Consider the following 22,967-nt stretch of genomic DNA (forward strand, 5'->3'; position numbering starts at 1 on the left):
TATATATATATATATATATGAATATATATATATATATATATGTATGTAGCATATAATTATCATGTTAATTTCTCTTCAGAAATTTATTTTTTAAGGTAATATTTTAAAGAAGCATTTTTTTTAATCCATATCCATTTATAGAAAATTTTTTGTTCAGAATTAAGTTTCTTATCAGATCAGAAAATCTGGCAGGAACGTTTGGTACCACGTATATGTACATATATATACGAGTATATATCCTATATATGTATATATATATATATATATATATATATATATATATATATTTAAAATAGTTTAATTATTTTTTAAGAAAAGTATAAATTTGCAATAAGCACATGTAAATATATATATATATGTGTATGTATATATTATAACTGCTCATTGAAAATTCATACTTTTTTTTAAAAAATAATGAAACTGTATTTTCTTTATACTAATTAATTTTTCTTATTATTTTATACATAAAAATTTTGAAATAATTGAAAATAAACTTTTACTTATTTATTTATTTTATGAAATAGCTTATGTAAAATATTATATCGAATAACATCTTGTAAACTAATCAATTTTTGGTTAGTCTAGCCTTATAATTTTTTACATCAAATATTGCGAATAATCAATTTATATAACAAAATTAGATGGTTTTATTTGAAAAAGAAATAAATTGATCCTTTTACATGATCTTCAAAAATAATCTTGTTAGATTAAAATTCACAATTATTAATTCTTTTTTCCTTCAAAATCCTATAAATTTGGTCTAAAACATCTTTGACGTTTTTATGACGTTAAAGTTTGTTTATACATTTTGTAACACTTTAAATGCCCTACTTTATATATACATATAATACGTTGTATGTATCGTAATTTTTTTGCCATAACAAGAACGTAATGCATGTATGTACACGATGTGCGATTTGCCGGATGTCTTACAAGCGCGATAGCGTCGCGACGACAATGAGGAGGCCGCGACGGCGCGACGTCTGGCGAGCAAGTCCAGGAGGCGGAGGCAGCTGCGCTGTCAAGTCGCGCGATCAGCGAGACTCAGTTTTGGTGGAGGGAACAGAAGGAGAAGGAGGGACAAAGCATGAACGGAGATGAACGGAGTGCGTGAATGGAAGTTGAACGGAGAACGCTGAGATATCACCAGTGCCGTCACGTAGTGACAGAGCACCAATCTCCTCTAGTCGACGAAATTAACTTCGCCAAGGTTTTTCGACTCGTTTCATCGTACTCGTGTAATTTATTTGTATACAGTCGCGAAATAAATCGATTATTATATGTAGATTGAAATTTTGACATTTTGACATTTTGAAGTTTCTTCATTTTGACATTTTCTTTATTTTGATATTTCTTTTTCATTTTTACATATCTTCATTTTGACATTTTGCGAAATAAATCGATTATTATATATAGAATGAAATTTTGACATTTTGACATTTCTTCATTTTGACATTTTGAGGTTTCTTCATTTTGACATTTTGACATTTTCTTTATTTTGTTTTTTTTTTCATTTTGACATATCTTCAGTTTGATATTTCTTCATTTTGACATTTTCTCTTCAAAAAAGAGAGGAGAAAAAACCCATCGATGTTCGACCCTGCGCATCGGCCGAGAGTAAGAAAGACAAGGAAGAGAAAGAGAGAGAGAGAGAGAGAGAGAGAGAGAGAGAGAGAGAGAGAAAGAGAGAGAGTGAGAGAGGGACAGAGACGGAGAAAGACGAGCGCGCGCCGACGACGGCTGTCATGGTGGCAGATCTGCCTTCTGGCAGGAGGGTCTCGACCTGCCAGCACTCGGCGTTACCTGCCAGCGCGCGCGCGCGTCCGTTTAGTGTCTCCGAAGTCGCGCACTACGATGGATCGCGGAGCCGGTAGCGCGTGGTGAACGCTCCAGGAGGTGCCGAAACACCTCTCGAAGGAAGAAGCGTCGCGCGAATATATCGCGCACGATATCGCGGTGGGATCGCGCGAAATATTATATATCTCGCGTCCATCCGTATATAATTTCGCCGAGAATTCTGCGACGAGGTAAAGAGGAGGCGCGAGCAGTCCCCAGGAGAGGCGATACGATCGATCCGTCAAAAGCAGCCGTAGTAGCAGCAGTAGAAGTCTCGACATTCGCGAAATCGCCCGCCCGCTGGCGATGGCAGAGATGTATTGCTCGTGACGTCACGGAATTCCTCTTCGGTGCTGGAGCGAGCGGCCCGCGAGCACTTGTCATCGTGCCTTCTCGTTGTCGCATAGCTGACAACGAAGCGAGTAAAGAGAGAAGAAGAGTGAAGAAGAGAGAAGAAGAGTGCGAGAGGAAGATAAAGAGAGAGAGAGAGAGAGAGAGAAGGAAAGAGACGGAAGAGTCTCTCGCGAAGAAGAGAGATAGGAAGAACGTGGGCGTTGAGTGATTGTTGTCGGTGCTAGTTTCCATCGGGAGTCATGAGGGACACAAGCGATATGATGGAGGACGCCCTGTCGGAGGTACGTAATCATCGATATCAATCGGCCCACATTCTCGATTCGCGCGATCTTTCAGCTTGAGTTGGAAAACGAACTCGAGCTTTAAACTGCCAGAACGTGAGGTGTTGCCGCAACGCATTTTTAAATCATGAAAAAGTGTTGTCAGCGATGCTCATGGAGTAGCGAATGTCTCTTTTATTTATTATACACATTCTTTAGTCAAATCGTCTCTTCTTCTCGAGAAATATACGTTGAAATAATTATAGCTCTTGGACAAATAATTGGAAATAAATTTTACATGTGGACTTTAATAGAATTTTAAATTAAGATTTGATATAGATTGAAGAGAGATGCCACAGAAATAATAATTCTCCTTATTTTTGCAAGCAAAAGTTATTTTTAAAAAACGATTAAAGGAGATGTAAGGGAATATTTTGTGAGTTTGAGATACGCAATATAAATAGCTTTTAAGATATTAAAATTGTGAGTATATTCGTTACTTAATTTGTGTAAATATTCTGCATAGTTACTCTTATCATTAATAAAGAAAAACAATAAATATGCAATAATGATAATGTAACAATAAAACAACGCCGCAAATGATAAGGATGATAAGGAGGACCTGATGGACAAATAGAAAAATCTCGTAACATTTTCGCTCCGTACCAACTTAATCGCTCTGAATTACTGCGATGTTGATACAGATTGTTTTCACTGATTACTCACTCGATAAGCACATAAATAGCACTTGTATGTTATTTGTGTTACTGACATCTTAATCATCAATTTTTCGTGGAAAGAGAGAGTTTGAGATTCGTATATATCTCTTCTATAATAATTCTCTCTGTTGGATATTCTCGGAAAAATTTGACCGATAATCACCTATATTTACGATCGCATCCCTGCCAAAACCCTCTTTGCACCTGCCCGAAATCGATTGCAAATTGGCCTTTTTTTATTCCTTTCCTACCTTGCACACTCGTTCGTTTTCGGTGCGATTGCGCGAAACAAATTCTTCTTTTCTTTTTTTTTTTGTTTCGCGAAAATCAATGGATTCGGATAATAACCGCTTGTCATTTCTATTGACTTTTCATATATTAAAAAGCGATATTATTACATAAAAAAAGTTTTGTATACTTACAGGAAGACAAATCTGCAAACTTTTCTCTCATTCTCCTTCTACGATGATTTATAAGGGCCTACTTTAACAATATAAAAAATTGATAATTTTTCGGAATGCTTTTTAAAGAATAAAAATTAAAAATTGATGGTTAAATAGTATGTCAATATTTTTGAATCTTGGATATTTAGTCTTTTTTTTTCATTTAATTCAAAAATGTATAATTGATATGCTGCTCGTGTAATTATCTAAAATGAATAAATTCGATCTAGTTTTATTCCGTAGAATATTTATGAGATATTGAATTTAACTTTAATAAAAAAAAATGAAAAATAATAGGGCAAGGTTATTTTAAAATTAACTATTTCAATTTTGCTGAAATTTATTTATTTTTTGAATACGAGAAAATCATTAATTATTAAAACAAGTAAAAAATTAATCGTTAATTATTAATTTTTTAGATTCTATTAAGGTTCAGGTCAAAAAGAAGTTCTCCGGTCCATTAGGTTTCAAGATATCCGTCAACACCAACATTGAAAATAGTATCTTGAGAAAAACGCGTTTAAAGTTAGCTCTGTCAATTTCGCAACTTCTCAGTAAAATTTGAAAGAGATATTTTTCGCACTTTGAAAAAAATGTACAAAAGAAGGACAATTTTTTTGATTCCCTAAAGCAAACTGTGCCCTTAAATCTCTTTTATAGAGCGAAGAGCTCGCGTATCTACCCTCGGCGATAATAATTCTGATTTTATCCACGCGATGTGCGCGATTTATGCGACGCGGGGGTGGATTATAGAGGCAACCCTTTTTCTCTTATCCGCTCGGTGTTTTCCGACCTCGGCCGAGTGTTATTAACAGTAAAAAGGGGCGCGTATATCGATTTAAGCGTCCGTTATTACCCTCTTTTCACCCGACACTATGGAATTACATCGATCGTTGCCTGACAAAATTGTCATCTTTATTACAATGTTTTCTTTTCCCTCCCTCTCTCTCTCTCTCTCTCTCTCTCTCTCTCTCTCTCTCTCTCTTTCTCTTCTCCTCTCTTTACGCCCTTTTATCATCGCGTGATAACTGTAATTTCCTGTTTACGAATCTTAGATCTGCTTTTTGAATTCTAAGTCCTCTTTTCTCTCGTTTCCTCGACGTCTACTTAGTTATTTATCTCTCGACTTCGATCTTCGCGCGTTGCGAGTCATCTCTCGCCGCACGAGAGTTTTCTCGTTTAAAATTCTATCGGAACGACGGCTGGGGGTGAATTAGAATTTCAAATTGAATCCCATTGCGCCCTTTTCTGCAGTTAACTGCATTCCCGATGTTCATGCGCTTCCTCGGAACTTTCCAGGGAAAGAAATATCTTTCGAGAAATGCAATCTTGCATAAAATGTAGAGGTTGGTCGCTCGATGCTCCTCGTCCTCCTCTTTCTTTTTTCGCAGTTTCGATATTTGTATTTATTGCAACGAGCGGAATAAGTCTCTCGAGTTTGCCTCAATAATTCACCGAAACTTTGATCATCTCTCTTCCAAGTTCTTCACTTTACGATTTTTCTTTCTTCTTTCGCGCTATCTCTCGAGTTGAAACACGTTCGAATTTAATTTAGAATTCCTTTCGGTTTTCTTGAAAATGAGAATAACAAAATAAATCAGATCTTGCGCTCTTACAAAGATAAAAAAATAGTTTGCATTATATATTTTGCTATTCATTTGTATACACAGAGTGTCTTACAAGGAAATGTATGGAAGTGCCTCCTCCGATTTTAATGCGCTTTGAATATGTTGTAGTTTAAGTCAAAATAGAAGACACGTATATTTTATACGTGCTTTTTCGGCCGTGAAAGGAGGTGAAACACTTTTGAGAAAAATCGGTTTTTATACTTTTGAACAATCAAACGTCGAAACGATAAGAGATATAAACAAAGTTTTGAATAAAAGTTTTATGATATTTAACCCTTTGAGTAACAGCGGGTTACCCAGAGACCCACCTTTTTTTTCGTAGTTTTTTATTGTTTCAACTACTTTTTTATCAACAAATACCGGATTTTTTGTTTCTACAGAGTCTCTAGAACATCAATAAGTGTAAAAAAATATGAACAGTCATTAATTGTTAATTGCAAAAATACCATATATAAACAAACAGTCAAAATTAGTACTTTTTTTTACGAAAAAATGCATTTTCTACTAATCTATTATGACAATAAATACGGCAATTTTTTTATAATCTTAGTACACTCTAAAGTATTTTTCAGAATTTTTTTAGAATTTTCCACCGTGTGGTTTTTGTTAAATCCTCCTTTTTTTGATAAAAAATATTTAAAAAACAATATTTTCTGTTCTAAATTAAAAATAACAGTCGTATTCTTTTTTAAATTTTTTTTCTGAAGGTTTTTTTAGATCGCAGAATCTGAATTTAAAGGAAAAAAAATTTTATTTCCAAAATTTAATATAGGGATCCAATGTGGCGGAAGTAAAATTTCGTCTACCATTGGATCCGCCATCTTGAATTTTGAAAATCTGACAACGGATTCAAAATGAGCGACCCCAAAAACCCTTATATACCAAATTTTATAAAATACTAACAATTAGAAAAATTCGTGACTCAAAGGGTTAATGTACTTTAAAATTGCATAATTAAATTTTTCAAAAATTGAAGGGAGGAGGGGTCATGTTTTCGAAAAATATGACATTTTCCTCATTTTGATATCTCTTCATTTTGACATTTCTTCATTTTGACATTTCTTCATTTTGACATTTCTTCATTTTGACATTTCTTCATTTTGACATTTCTTCATTTTGACATTTCTTCATTTTGGCATTTTCTTCATTTTGATATTTCCTTCATTTTGCTATTTTCTCTTCAAGAAAGGGAAGAGAAAAGGGGGGAAAAACCCATCGATGTTTGACCCTATAGTTTAAAACTGCATAATCAAATTTTTCGAAATCTTTTGCCATCAAGCATTAAAAATAAAAATAATAATTTTACGAAGATATTTTTCTCTCGACACAAATAGAAACACACTATCTATAGTGTAATTGATATCGTAAAATATAATTTTGTATTTAAATGTAATACCAAGATATACTGGAGGACTCACAAACTCAACTCGAATGCGACTCGTGTGTCGTTTACAAAATATAAGCGATTCATTCATTCATTCAGTCTCCGCTTAAATCTCGAGATACATACTCGACTCTGTCGAGTTTTCTTCGAAATTCCGTGTACTCTTTTAGGACCACCCATTTCAAGTCGCGCGGCGCTCTTTGAATTCGGAATTCGTCTCCTCGGCACCTCTTACATCCGTTCGCCTGGCAACCAACGTGGAGATGACTGTGCACCGAAGTGGTCAAACGTGTCCCTTTACTAGCGTACGTGCTGTAGTTACTCTGCCTTCTCGTTCTATTTATATCCCCCGTGTCTCGATAAAGACTGAAGAGAAATACTCTCGTCGTCTAAGGACGAGAAGGCCTCCGAATATATCCGAACAAAATCAAAAACGGACCGTCCCCGAGAACATCTGTCACTCTATTCAAAGTCGGTCCGATCTCCAAGATTCCGTGATTCTCAATCATTTTCCGTCTTCGCGACTTTCAACTGACTTTGTGAGATTTAATTAATTTCGTTTTTCTTTCAAACGCTTAATTTTCACAATTATCGATATTCATTTCGAAAAATTAATTTCGGATTTTTGTGACGTGATGGAATCGCGACTCGGTTTGCGAATTAATTAAGCGAATTGGTAATCTGCTCGAGACAAAGTGTAAGAATTATTGTTGTTTCGTGATTTTGATTGGCTGGCATTTTCGAGGGACAAAATTACTTTTACATGAAACAGCGACGTTGAAACTAGTAAAATCTCCATCTATCAATTTGCCTAATTGAATCGCGTTTATGTTTATTATTTCGTTCGAATGCTGATTGACATCTGCTACGGCACGAATCGATCATCCGAATCGCGGTTTTCATTGGTTCAAAATAGATGGATTCATTTTCAATATGTTTTCAATATTTTTCGATAATAATTAAAAATACAATATTAAATCATTTTTATTAATACTTATTTATTTATTATGTTATTATTTATTTATTTATTTTTATTTATTTATTATTTATTATTATTATTACCTATTTATTATTACCTATTTATTTATTATTTATTAACTTATTTATGATTTATTTTTATTAGTTAAGAATTAAATAACTACATATTACGAAAGATTTTAATAAAAAAAAGAACGTAGAAAAATTGTATAATTAATTAATTTGTATATATGTATAAATTAATATAAAATTTAAATTCTGAGTGCTAGAGAGATGTAAGATAACGTTTTTGAATTCATATATTTCTCAAATTTTACAACCTAACGGTGCATATGAAATATTTTTTTTCCGTAATACAATCGCGACGAATCACTGTAGTGGATTATTCTCTCTAGTTGGCCGGAGATAACCGGGCGTGTCTGCGACCCGTTAACTAAACACTCGCGTTTTACTCGCGATCGATGGCCCGAATATCCGAATGGCCGTCACGAAGGGGCGACGTCCGTAGTTTGTTGCGCGTATTTTCGTTTCCGCGTATCAATTGCGCAAGCTCAAAAGCATTAAAAACCACACACATTCGTGTTCCTTGTCACGAGAAAAAAAAAAGGGTAAATAAATTTTTCTGCCAACCGTCCAAAATTTGCATACATCGGCCAAACACGATTCCATTACCGGCAATAATCTGCATCACAGCTTGGTTCCATTCACCTCCCTGTGAGACTTGGAAACTGTAAAAAAAAAAAAAAAAAAAAAAAAAAAGAGAGAGAAAGAGAAAAATGGATTCCCAGATTTATTTATGCTCCTCGATTTCACGATTAGAATGTATTCTGGCATTTGGATTTTATGCGGAATAAATACGATAAGGCAATTCGACGCAACGAATTCGAATTTGCATGCGTTTATCGCGCGTGTCGATTTAATCGAAGAGACTTAAGAATGACTATCAAACGACAAAAGACGTTATCGGAGCTTTCGCGCTCGCCATATTTTAGCCTTCCCCTCGTTCGATTATCCTCTCGACGATCCGGCGAAAGCCTTAAAATTTATACACACAATACAAAATCTTGTCTCTCACCTCTCGTTTGCATATATCGATTATATCGCGATCGGACGTGCATGTTATTCCTTGGATTCGAAGCGAAGACAGAGATGACTCGAATATCCGAGCTCGTTCTCTCTCTCAATGTATTTCCATATCGATGTAATTAGCGGCGAAAAGCCGCGAATGTATCGATTCGAACGTATCGAGTTATGGCCGTAATTTTCATCATTAAAGTTATTTTCCGTAATGACGATAATTAGCACGCGACGAAGTCGGTCGAAGTGCTTTTCGATATTTTTAGTACGCTATTTTCGCATCGTAATCGACGTCAGAATGACTCGGGCATGGAATCTCCCGTAATGCATATTAATTTACACACAAGAACCAGTATGTGTGTGTGTGTGTGTTAAATACATTGTTGCGAGCCAGGGCTATAATTTCATCCTATTATCGCGGAAACATCGTGCAACATCGCGTCCGTATGTATTTAGGTCGAGAATATTAATTACGCGATGAATATTTAATCGCAATCGCATATATCCTACTTTACTATTTCATAAAACTCGGTTTAGAAATTATTTTGATCGTTCGTATGTTTTTTTTTTTTTTTTTTTAATTTCTGTCGAATGATCGACGCAATCGTTTTAATTTCCATTCCGCAAACTTTCACGAGTGCACGCGTTCTCGCTTTCACCCGTCCCTGAGGAAATTGGCCGGCGTGTTGGCAAGAGTTGGTGTGCCTTCAGAGAAAAACCCTTTTCAATTTTCTTCCTTCCCTTCCAAAAAGACACCACTTGTGAGTAACCTTGAGCTTTGCACAGGAATCGATTTTTGTGCTTCCTGTAATACAAATCGACACGCTTCCTTCCAAATTTCTGCGATACAATACAATTATTTGTTCCGTTTATTGTCTTGGCCACTGGGTTACTGGGTACGCAATTGTCTGTTTGTATCTCGTCAACTCGGGAAGATAAATTTTGGATATTTTATAAAGAGTCAAGGTCGATCGTAAACCCCCCTGTCTTTCTTGGCTGGCCGAATCGTTAAAAAGAGACACATATATATTGTCGCTATAAGAGAATTTCTATTATGCTTACCTGCCGCGTAAAAGTGCCGAGTGAAAGTGTTGGCAATTTTTTTTACTGCTAATCCGTTTATGGTTATTGCTGGGAATGTACCATGTGTAGAATTATACGAGCGCGTTGAAGAATCCTGGTTAATAGTTGAAAGCTTGATGCAACACAGATTATAACTGTGTGTTGTATAACTGCTGCTTATTTATGAGAGAGAATATTTATGAGAGATAGAGGTATAAGTAGTAAAAAATGATAATAAATATATAAATATATAATAAATCTTCGATAGATAATAATACGTTATTTATATACACTAGGAAAAAAAATTGAAGGACCACTTTCTTCCACATAAAAAAAGGCTAATTTTCAAATAGTTGCAACTTCCTTAAAAATAATCGGAATAAGATCGATAAAAAAGCGTTTCAAAGCTTGAAGGTTCTAGTTTTAGAATCTTTAAATGAATTTCAATTCTTTCTATTTGTTACAAAATTACATTACAAACGACGCTCGGCAATGGGACAAATTTTTCAAAAGTTTGTCCAAGAATATCGAATTAACAAAAAATCCTAGCACGATTTTATTAATTGAGTGCTAAAGAGCAAAGTTTCAACTTTAATTTCTTTTTTTAACAAATGTTTTATAATTGTTTTTTTGCCGAGATGTTCATTATTAATGCAAAATCGAGCTATTGACTTTGGATGCTTATAAATAATGAAAAAATGATCGTGCAATAATTATTAATTTAAATTTTTTAAATGTACAGAAAAAATGTAACACTTTGGCCTTTTGTACGAGTAACTGGAATGCTTTTTACTTGTAAATGTTGTTGCATGAAAATTTAGCGTTTTTTCGTTAACTTTCATTGGTTTAAAAAAAAAACAAGATAAAAGTGCAATTTTTATTTGATTTTAAGTAACAATTACGATTTAAAATGAATAATGATTAAAAAAACGATAGGAGCATTTTAAAGTGCTAACTTTTCTCTTTAAATTGCTTTTTTAATGATTATTGTACGATTATTTTTTCACTAGTTATAAGCGTTCAAAGTCAATAGCTCGATTTTGTTTTAAAAATGAATATCTCGGCGATAAAAAAATTATAGAACATTTGAGCTTTAGAAATTAAAGCTAAAACTCTGCTCTTTAACATCCAATCAATGAAATCGTGCTAAGATTTTTTTTTATTATATTTATATTTTTATTATATTTTTTTGTTATATGTATTAATATTTAATTCAGCATTCTTGGACAAAGTTTTGAAAAATTTGTTCCATCGCCGAACGTCGCTTTCTTACAATGTAATTTTGTAACAAATAGAAAAAATTGAAATTCATTTAAAGATTCTAAAACTAGAACCTTCAAGCTTTGAAACACTTTTTTATTGATCTTATTCTATTTATTTTTAAGGAAATTGAACCTACTTGAAAATTGACCTTTTTTTGTATGAAAGAAAGTGTCCCTTTAATTTTTTTGCATAGTGTGTATATATATATATATATATATATATATATATATATATATATGTCTATTTTTATAAACAACAAATAATTTATTTAAATAAATTTTTTCAAAGAAAAAAGAAAAAAGGTTTTTTTTATTTTTACGTATTTTGAAATTTAACGTGTAGTTGTTTGAGATCAAAGGGCTCGATTATCGATGATGAGAGAAATCGTCGCAATTCTTACATGCGATCGCGAACAATAATTATTTCGGGGAAAGCCTTTCTCGATCGAACGGACTAATAGCGTTTCCTGGCGAATTATTAAGTTTCGCGGCAAATTGATGGTTTAGAGGCAAACTATATCGTTAATGCGTGCAATATTACACGAAAGTTATATAAATGACGGCATTAATAACGCCGTAGTTACCGGTTTGCAATAATTTGCGACACCGTTGAATAGCACATCACAAGTCTCGCGAAATTGACGATTACGTCGAAATTTGAAAGCATTTTGTTAACAAAATTCTGACCGCGTTTTACGATTAATTATTATACTTATCATCGCGTTGTATTTTTCTATCACGATTATTTATTTTACAATTAATATAATACATTTTATCCTGCAAGATAATTTTGTTTGAGCAATTTAATTAAATTCCAAGTGCGTTCGCAATTTAATTGTGATGTAGATAGAGGAATCGCGAATAGAGAGGCACGTTTCAGTGATCAATGACTCTGGAAATAATTTATAGATAATTTCTTTTTCCACCGACAATTTCGCTTCAGACAATACGATTGCAATCAAATCAAAGCGATGATAAACGTATAGATTTTTCATCCATTTGTTTTATCAATTTTTGAACTTGCCTTTTGTAATACGCTTTATATGAAATAGATTTCTCTTTTTGTCTATATCCTTTTGCGCAGGACACGATGATGGATTGCGGAGGAGATGGTGGAGGATTGGAGGATTTCGTCGATCTGGCTACCGACATTACGGATAATTCGCCTACAATACGAGGTAATTCATTTATCATTTTTTAAAAATACGAATCATTTAAATGCGTACATCAATAATTTAATACATTATATTTTTAACAATCATTGCATATAATTGTTAATTATTATATTATTAAATTTAAATAAATTATTTAAAGTATTAATTAAATTATTTAAAAATTATTATTGTTATTTAAAATAAATTATTAAGTAAATTATTTAAAAATTATTATTGTTATTTAAAATAAATTATTAAATTAAGGTAAAAACTTTTTTGCAATTTCAAAATAATAATCTAAAGGCTTGAAGCACAGAAAAGTCAGTTAATGAGCTATCATGATTGACAGCGCGCGTGTGTATTTATTAATTATATTATAATATTATATTATTAAATCCAAATTTTAATCTCCAATATATGGGATTCTTAGAAGAGAAAAACACAATGGGAATTAAAAATTATTATAAATTCAAATTAGAAATATAAAACAAGCGAGAAAGTCATTAACCATAATTCAAATATATAAAACTATTTTATTTTTATTTTAATTAAAGAATTAAAAATCTCAGAAACATTTGCGTTCTCTTCTTATTTTCCGACTGTGTGTGATTTGTGCTGGGGAATGAAATAATAATACAGGCTTTAATAGGCGAAGCACGCATAAAATGCGAACAAGATAATTACGTTTACGCATTGCATCAGCTCTTCCCTTGTCGTTCCTAATTACATTGTTGTTCAGTTATGTAATAAAGCACATGTATATCTCTGTTATGTGTCACTGTCCTCTTTGCGAAATTCCATCGTAATACGGAACGAATTGAAATCACCCATGAATGCGGGAAATTTTGCTCCTCTGGTCTCGAATACAAAGTAGAAATATTTTACGACACCGTAAGGGAGCATACATGCTCTTCTTGTGTCCCAGAAAATCTTTGCTCACGCCCCATTATAAGAAAAAAAAAAGAAAGAAAAAACCATCTCACCGGTGTTTCTTATGACAACATTGGATGCTGTCATTTTCCCTCAGCGGTCTTTTCGAGCGTGAGAACAGCCATATTAATTTTTATTTTTTATAATTATAAATTTTTTTTAATTTTTCCTTGTTAGAAAAGTGTCGTAATTCTGTGGAAAAATTGCACAATTAGTTGTTTAATAGCTAAAAGTTTATTAATTAAATTTGTTCTTACATAAAATCTTGTTGCATATTTTTATAATATATAGTGATTTTTATTAAAATTTTACTTCTCTCTTTCTTTTTTTTTTTTTTTTTTTTTGTAGAGAGAAATTTGCTTCTATTTGTATGAGAGCCAATCCAATTAACTCGCCGAGTTGGGAGATTTTCATAGCGATAAAATGATTCGTCAGAAAGCGCGACGGGAATGCAATCTTTTGAGTCTCTCTCGCCTCGATTAAAAACTTTTAATAAGACACAAATGACGTAGATATCGCTTCGGTATGATAGCGTATACAACCGTGCAACTTTGTATCCGTATTTACTCGCGAAACACGAGTGAAGCATTAAAATTTATTAGGTCGATGTCATTAATCACGGAATATAAGTCGGCTACTGCTCGGTGGAATAACTTTGCGTCTCTCGCGCCGATCTTCTTCTGAAATATATGAATTTTCTATGCTAATGTCGTGGCTTTCTGTATACGCGCAGCTACAGGAATTTCTATTCACCGACGAGAATTATGGCCCTCTCTCTCGACGGAGCAATTTCAAGCGATATCGTTGAACAATATAAATCGTAATGTCGCTCGTAAATATATTTACGATCGTCACGATGAGACATCAATTGATCGGCCGCGATAAGAGTCGATCCACCACATAGTTTTAACGCCGATATATTGCGTCATTATTGACGACCGAGAATAATAATTTTTTATGGCTGTAAGTAAAACTTTTGTTTTCTAATAAAAAACGTTAAAAAATGTGTTTTATTAAAAAAAAGTTTTTTTTTATTATTTTTCTTTAATATAATATTTTTCTTTATATTTATTGTTAGTATAATAACATTTATTATATTAAAATAGTTAATGAAATAATTATGATATTAAAATTTACTATATATTTTATTTTTTGTTAATGTAAGAGAAAAACTAAAACTTTTTTGTTTTTAACTTTTCCGAAAGTATTAATCAATGAGATTTTTGCAGCAAATTATGTGGCAAAACACGACATGATTGAAATAATTTTCAATTGCGTAACAAAATTTTTAGTATGCATCTAACTGAAAATTATCTAAATTAAATGTTGTGTTTGGTATCATTTTAATCGTAAAAATCTCGTTATTGCATTCAATTTGTTATCAAAGAGTAAAAGGGTTATTTTTTTTAGTTTATAAGATATACTTACATTCGTGATTGATAGAGAAAGTCGCTTATAAGAGTACATCTTTATGTACTCTTTAACGATGATAAAAATGTTTAAAAAGATATATATATGTATATAAAAAAATTTTTGAAAAAAGAAACCAAACTTGTTGTTTTGTATATACGTTTTATATTTTATGTAAATCATTGAATAGAATATGTATACCTATTCTTTTCTTATACAACACGTAATATTCAAAGTTGTTGGAATAATTGGTGCATGATATCCATGGCACAATAACATAGTGGTTTACTATTTCCTATGGGCCACACGTAATTTTTTTGACTAGAAACAAACGGTTCGTTCGTTAGGCGCCTTTCAGTCCCTTTAAATCGTCGCCTAACCTAACCTAATCCAGTCTAACCTCGCTACATGTCCCGTAGACTATAGGAGAACGAGGCATTTAAATGCGGGTATCCCTGTGGGAACGTCCGGCAAAGAGAGTCGCATTGGCGTCTTTTGAGGAGGGAGAGAGAGAGAGAGGGAGAGAGGGAGAGAGGGAGAAAGATGACTGAAAAAAAGAAGAATCAACGAACTCGCTCTCGCGACTGGTCCAGACTTTTCATCGAGAAAAAAGAACGAGTACTGTACGCAACTGTATACGCTTGACTGTTTGAAAAACGTTGATAGAACACATTCGCAGTGTTGAGAAAAAAATATGGGAATAATCTGACGTATATAAGCACGTACATTCTCCTGATTTTAATCGTCCTATTGTTAAAAGTAACACACTTGATTTTTACATGTTAAGTTTGTTGTTGAGCATTAAAACTGAATTATTATTTTTAAAATAAAATATTTGCACAATCTTTTTAATTGTCTCAAAATTTTAATTGTCTATAAAAGAGCATTTATATTTATTTATTATTTATATTTAAATTTATTAAATCAATTTATATTTAATAAATATTATTTTTGAATTTAATTTTAATAGGAAACACAGAAATTATAATCAAAAGGTTACATCTACTAATAGTATGAAAAATTGATAATTTTTATAAAATTTAATCGTTTTATACATGTTTAAATAGTACGTTATTAGTTCAAGTCATGAATATTTAATTTTTTCAGCAACATGGTATTTATATTTAAATTTATTAAATCATATCGCGTTAAATATTTTAAGGCTTGATTACCCCCTAAAATATAATTGTTTTGCATTTTTTCCTCTCCTTATTTTTAATTACTTTGAATAAACGATCTTTGTAATTATAATTTAATTGCCTCTTTAATATATTATATTTTTTTTTATTGGAACCCAAAGGTACAATTTAATCGATCGCCACCTTCCGATCGAAATCGCTCCCGTTCCCAGGAACAGGTATCTTCAACTTACCCTCGCCGGACGACCTTTCCATTCTCGAGACGGTGTGTGAACGGCGTGTTAGACACATATATACGATGTCGATGCGGCGCATCGCATTATTATAACACACACACACACACACACACACACACACACACACACACACACACACACACACACACACACACACGTACACATCGTCCAAACGAGGGAGATGAGAAAAAGGAGAGAGAGAGAGAGAGACTCGTGCGAAATTTGGACGATTCGCAAGGGCGGCGGATATTGCGCGGGGTGTGGATTTCGGACGACAGGTAGTTCTCCGTGGGACGTTTATGGGGCAGGATTCCCACAGGACCGCAAAACCGGGCCGTCGACCTCGCGAATCGATCTCGCGCGGTCCGGTTGTTACAATAATAATAATACGGCGCTTCTTCCAGTCATTGTCATTGTCGAGTCAACGTCAAGCGCGATGAATCCGCGACATCTTGGTCTCCTTTGAAAGAGAATCTCGATTCCGCCATCCCCGTAGCATTTCTCTCTCTCTCTCTCTCTCTCTTTCATGCGCCAGAGATGAATCTTCTTATCATTAACTATAGACTGCCTTCACTATCTGCTCTAAAAGGTATTCTTTAAGTTTACTTTAGAGAGTCAAAAGAATCGATTTTTTTTAATATTGAAATTATATTGCAACAATGTTACAATATTACAAATTGCAATGAAACATTACAAAAACATTGCAGGGATATAAAACTACAAAATAGCAGCACAGTTTTTGCAACAAACATAAATATTTCGGAAAAATTTCAAAATCAAAATTCTATAATTATATTCTTTTAGGGTAAAACGTATAGGTAATATATAAAATATGAAAAAGTTGAACTTAAATGTTTGCAATAATACTTATCTAAGAAATATTATATTATAAATTTACATACATTAAATTATATATATATATATATATATATATATATATATATATATATATTTTATGTAAATTTATAATATATTTTTTTAGATAAAAAAAATAATAATTTTTGTTTGTAATACAAACATTTAAGTTCAACTTTTTTGTATTTTATGTGTTCATATGTTTCTGATATTTATCTATCAGAAACAAAAATATTCTTATATGCAACATTATTCGACAATTGATTGGAGTAACAATGCATTATTGCAAATTCATAACATTGTCATATTGCTATAATATTTTGTTGTAATTTTTCTAAAGGCGGACATTTCAACGTTGCTGCAATCCCACAGCAATGGTGCAGCAACATTTCGCAGTGAATTTGCAATATTGCAAATTCTGAAGAATATGTCTTTCAAATTTTATTGAAAAAGTTGCAAAATTGATGCAGTAAGATTTTAAAAATTGAAAAGCCCACGGATCTTAAATAAGCCTGTAAAATTTTAAAACTGTTTCTCAAAATAATGTTTTCAAAGTTGGTGACGGATATCTTGAAAATTATTAGACTGAATAATTTCAATTTTTTTAAATAAAGGAAAACACTTTTTTGGGGATGTTAAACCTAAATGGAATTTAAAATAATTAATATTTTTCTGACCTTCAAGAAGTTAATAAATTATAGCAAAATTAAAATATTTACTTTTAAAATGTGTGACATTATTTTGTTATTTTTCAATTTTTTCTAATAAAATTCGGTTCAATATTTCATAAATATCTTATACATTAAAACTAGAACAATTTTTTTTACTTCAGATAGTTACACAAGAGACACACTATCGAATTATGCATTGTTGACTGCGCGCAGAAGCTTGTAAAAAAATTAACTATTTATGATTTAAAATTTAAAATATTGACATACTAATACTTTAAACACCAATAAAAACATCTATAAAACACCACAACGATTAAATTCTAATATTCTTAAAAAAAAAATTCTTAAAAATTATCAATTTTTCATTATTAGAGATTAAATTGGACTCTTAATGTAATCTTTTGATTTTAATTTTTTTGTTTCTTGATAAATATATTACAGTTTAATCTTTTAATAACTTTGCATAACTTTAGAGATCTGCAAATTGTATCTTGAAATTTATTCCATCAATTCTCTTATCTATTTGATTTTTGCAGACTTTTCGTCATCGAAAAAGTTTTCATCTTGATTTTAATTTTCTCGCATTAAGAGATAACTAGGTCGTTTGCAATTTGTGTAGATGCTGCCGAGCGGTTACTGACATTGTTAGGAATGGACGAAGACGACGACGAGGATCTCCTGTCGTCATCAGAAGACGAGGGCGTCGAAGTGGACATCGACGAGCTCGAAGATGATGACGAACAGACGGAAAATACCAAGCTACTTCATCAGCTCGCCGCCTCGTTGGCCCAGGAACTCAAGTATTCTCAGAAACAGTCCTCGGTCTCCAACAATAGGGCTGCTCATTCAGATCCGACTCACGGGAGCGTGGAAATGATACTGCAGAACACGAGTTATCTCGGCCGCGGTTGCCTTCAGGACCATCATCAAAACGTGGACCATCCGAAAACGTCCGACATCGATTTCGATCGCGATCGTTTTCTCGACAATCTCGACGAGCAAAACGCAAACCTTACAAAGTTCAGAAACTTCGGAAACCTCCGTCAAGATCGTCAGGGATCACACAGTCGAGCCTTCGTCGATTCTACCAGCCTGGACTGTCATCGGTGGACGGACGATCCGGGAGCTACGCAGGCGACGAGGTCTTTTGGTATCCAACAGGAGCAGGACCCCGGCTCCTGGGCGGCCGGTTGGGACGCTTGTGCCACCGAGACCCTACGATATCTCGTCGAGGACGAAGGGCTACCGCCTCATCATCCCACGGTCGTTGCCATGAAGAATCACCTGGATCTGCAAAGGGAGAGGGCGTTCGCTCATTACACCGGGTATACGGAGGCCAAGTCGCAAGACATGAATCTGGTTCTGGATTGATGGAGGTTTCAGGATTAAGGCGGTGAGCGATTAAAGTTATTTCTCTTGCAGCGCGTCTCGTTGGAGAGAACTTTCGAGAGCGAGAAATCTGAGGGAGAAATTAATCTTGTTATTTAAATAAAGAGCGCGAGTACACAAAGACGGTGTGCTGCGTTGATCGTTTGTGCGAGTCTCTTTGCTTTCTTACTTTCTTCTTTGAAGAAGAAGAAGAATTGTAGGTTTTTTTCGAGTCACGATTTTTATTTAATATCATAATTAAATAATTCGATATTGTTATTATCTCTTTCTCTCTCTCTCTCTCTCTCTCTCTCTCTCTTTCTTTATTTTCCTCTCAATTTTGTTATTTTCTTACTCTGCTGAGGTACAATCGAATGGATATCGCTCAATATATTCATTACTCTTGTCGAAACATTGCACTGATTATTAAATATATTATACATCTTGAAGGAAGCTCTGAATTTAATGTCAATGTAACCGGACATTGATCTTATTTTTATAGTTTTGAGTGAACGCGTTCATACGCTGGATCGATATGAGCGCGTTTGTTTTTCATTAAGAACAAGTTCGAAAATGAATGTCTTAATCAAGAATTAAGAGAGATATCTCTCCTTCTTTTTCAAACAAGCAGTTAATTGCTCGTGATACTCTCCGGGAACATCGGGAAATGGCTTCGGGCGCCATTAAGAGAAAAAATTTCTAGCAATTAGAATCATTGTAAACTGTAGGAAAACGTCTGGTGAATCAGAACCAGGACTATTCTTTAGAACAAATTCCTAGGTTAGTCTACTCTAAGTAAAAAGAGCGAGAGATCGAGAAATACGATGGGATACGGGGCAGGATAACACAAAAACAGAGGAAAATATTTAAACTCGATATGCGAAAGATATGAGATAAGCGTCAATGATTTCTGAATATTGTAATAAAATATTTTCAATTATGCAAATTAATTTTTAGATAAAAAAATTTATAAAAATAACAGAAACTTTCTACAATCTTATTATAAATTATATCTGTGCAAGTAATTTTTTTTTAATAATTCAGGGAAACGAAATTTTTTATTAGTCAGTAATTATACGCAAAACAATTGTTAGACTGATCGTATACGAAAATATTGATTGCAATGTCGACAATAGAAAAGAGAGAAAAACATTTTAACCCTGAAAACATGTTGTACATATATATAATCCGAATTTTAAGCGAGAGACGACGAGAGCTCAGAAATTAGATAGGAACTTATTCGGTCGTAGATCAGCGAATCATTACTAGAGCGTGGAGGTTTGCGAAATTTCACGTTGAGCCATCCTTGATAATGTTTCTTCTTCGATCAATTAAATTAACCCAATAATATATATAAAATAGAACGAAATTTCTGTGCGAATTAAATGCGAAGGCTCATGTGAAATTGCACGAATTTCCATATTTTGATCGTTATTTGGCCGTACAGTACGATATATTGATGGGATATTGCGGAAATGTTGTTTTGCAAGATTGGAATATTGCATGCAATATTCCTGAAAGCTTATCACAATATAGATATCTCCGCTCCCAAACTATATTGTGCAATATTTTTGTAATAATGCTAATATATTTCTGCAATGAATACAATATTTAAAAGAAATTGCAAAATATTTCTGCATAATATCCATGCAGCACAGAAAGATTGTATACAAATTGCAACAATCTTTCACCGCAATATTGCAATATTGCAAATTTACTGCAAACGTTGCTGCATTGGGATTGCAGCAACGTTAAAATGTCCGCCTTTAGGAAGGTTGCAACGAAATATTATAGCAAAATTGCAATGTCAAGAATTTTCAATAATGCATTGTTACTGCAATTTTCGACTAATGTTGCATATAAGACTTTTTGTTTCTGATACATAATCACACATGATAAAATATTAGAAGCATATGGACACATGAAATACAAAAAAGTTGAACTTAAATGTGCGTAATAATTTTTTTATCTAAAAAATATATTATAAATTTACATAAAATTATATATATATATGTATATATATAATTTAATGTATGTAAATTTATAATATAATATTTTTTAGATAAGTATTATTGCAAACATTTAAGTTCAACTTTTTCATATTTTATAAATTACCTATACGTTTTATCCTAAAAGAATATAATTATAAAATTTTGATTTTGAAATTTTTCCGAAATATATGTTGCAACGACTGTGCTGATATTTTATAGATTTATATCTCTGTAATGTTTTTGTAATGTTTTATTGCAATATTGCAACGTTGCTGCAATGTAATTGCAATGATCTGTGCTGTATGGGTACTTATTTGTTCGCGATTTTTATACAATTAGTTCAATATCTGAACTGTCTGTGTTAAGATAGTATCGGAAATTAAACTGATAGAAAAATATATTTAATGTTATTAATTGTGTTTTTTGCTTTAGATACTCTCATGAAAAAAACTTGAATACGAAATAGATAACGCATAGTGCGTCACATAGTGGTAAGCAAATGAACTAACGAAATATTGCATTATAATATAACAATAATATTTCGCAATATCTCCAATAAAATATTAAATTTATAATATTTACACAATATTGCTGCAATATTTGTAATATGTCGCAATATTTAAATATTCCTGCAATATTTTAGCAATATTTCGTGCTGTATGAAGGATCGAACGATCAGATCACGGAATCGATCAATTTGTTAATGTTGCACTGGCATTAAGAAAAGAAATGAGAAAAGAGCAAAAACTAGGACAAATGAAACGAGATAAATATTACTGATCTTTCCGAGTGACTCAGGATCAACGATCGACCTCGATCATGCGTCACTTGTCGTAGAGACTTTATATCGTAATCGATCGCACGGAATGGCTCGAGATATGTATGACCATGAAGCGGAGAATTTTTTAAGAGTCCTTTTTCTTGTCACGATTATTCTTTTCTTTTACGAGAAATAGTCGACGTTCCTCTCACGCGATTGATCGTATCGAGCGATAATCTGTAAATATGTATGATATCGTTTTAACTTATACACGACTATTGTTACTTTTACAATAAATCATTGTAGATAACACTGACCAGTAAATAAACGACCGCTAAATTAATTAAGCCCGTCGTCTCGTCTTCCCAAGTCCTATAAACATGTCCGAAACATGTTCGTTCCGAGCGTACTTGATGTACTGGAGGCTCGTATCTTTAAGTAAATTTAACGAATTTAATTATTTTCTTTATCGGATCTTGATTATAATTAAGGGCACAAATCATGAAACATTTAAAAGCTCTTCTGAATCATTTCAAAATGCTGTTATACGGACGTACATATGCACATTTTGCGTTCACGTGATGAAATATAAATGTAACACTTTTACAATAAAATGGAAAGTTTTGAATAACGCAATCAACGAGCTGTGATAAATCTATATACATATATATTTGACTCTATATTTTTCTTACTATTGGATAGAAAGAAGCTGCTAATTTCTGCTCTTATTTTGTCGCAAATATCATATATGACACATGTGACATATTTGACACATGTGACACACATGACATATATGGCACGTGTTTTATAATACATATTTGAGAACATTAATAGGTACTATGTATATGTAATAGAGAGCAAGAGAACTTTAAAGACGATTATGTGGTAAAGTGTTAAAAAATTGGACGGCCGTACGACATTCTCATAGCAACGGCTCGCAAAAGGGCGTTGGGGCCTGGAGAAAGGGCCCCATATGTACCCGTGGATATGGCACGCGACTAACTTGAAAGGAATCGCGCGAGCCGTACCTACACCTTTATCGGGGTCGTCCGGAGGGAGATCTCTCTACGCCAATGGGGCATCTGGTGTCGGTTCGTAGCACATGCCATGCATCTGCTCCGTCGAGGTACTTTTGTTGTCTTCGACGTTCGCGTCCAGCGAAAAATAAGCCGGGGGCAAGCAGAGCCGACTGCTGTTACCAAGAGGGAATCTATGTGCTTTCTTTCCTACCGTCTCGCGAGCCTCGAAATCGATCCGTTCGCCGACCTCCTTCTGATGGCCGCCCGCGATCGCCAGAGTCAAGGGAGAGAGACTTGGTACTTTTGAAGGGGGTTGATCCCCAAAGCAAAATATATGAACGTCCTCTGTCGTAGAATATGTCTGTTGTTGAATAATTTAATTATCTAACTAGATATATAAAACGTCATCCTGTTTGTTGACAATTTTATAA

General features: G+C 33.2%; 1 protein-coding gene across 1 annotated transcript; it reads left to right on the forward strand.

Moving 5' to 3' along the window:
• Positions 1 to 1,795: 1,795 nt before the first annotated feature.
• LOC140672280 (uncharacterized) lies at positions 1,796 to 22,157 on the forward strand. Its single transcript, XM_072904282.1, has 3 exons — positions 1,796 to 2,471; positions 12,088 to 12,181; positions 18,018 to 22,157. The coding sequence occupies exons 1-3, from the start codon at positions 2,430 to 2,432 to the stop codon at positions 18,767 to 18,769; spliced, it is 888 nt and encodes a 295-aa protein (XP_072760383.1). The 5' UTR covers positions 1,796 to 2,429; the 3' UTR covers positions 18,770 to 22,157.
• The last annotated feature ends 810 nt before the right edge of the window (positions 22,158 to 22,967 follow it).

This window comes from Anoplolepis gracilipes, chromosome 13 (genome assembly GCF_047496725.1).
Source record: "Anoplolepis gracilipes chromosome 13, ASM4749672v1, whole genome shotgun sequence".
NCBI lineage: Eukaryota > Metazoa > Arthropoda > Insecta > Hymenoptera > Formicidae > Anoplolepis > Anoplolepis gracilipes.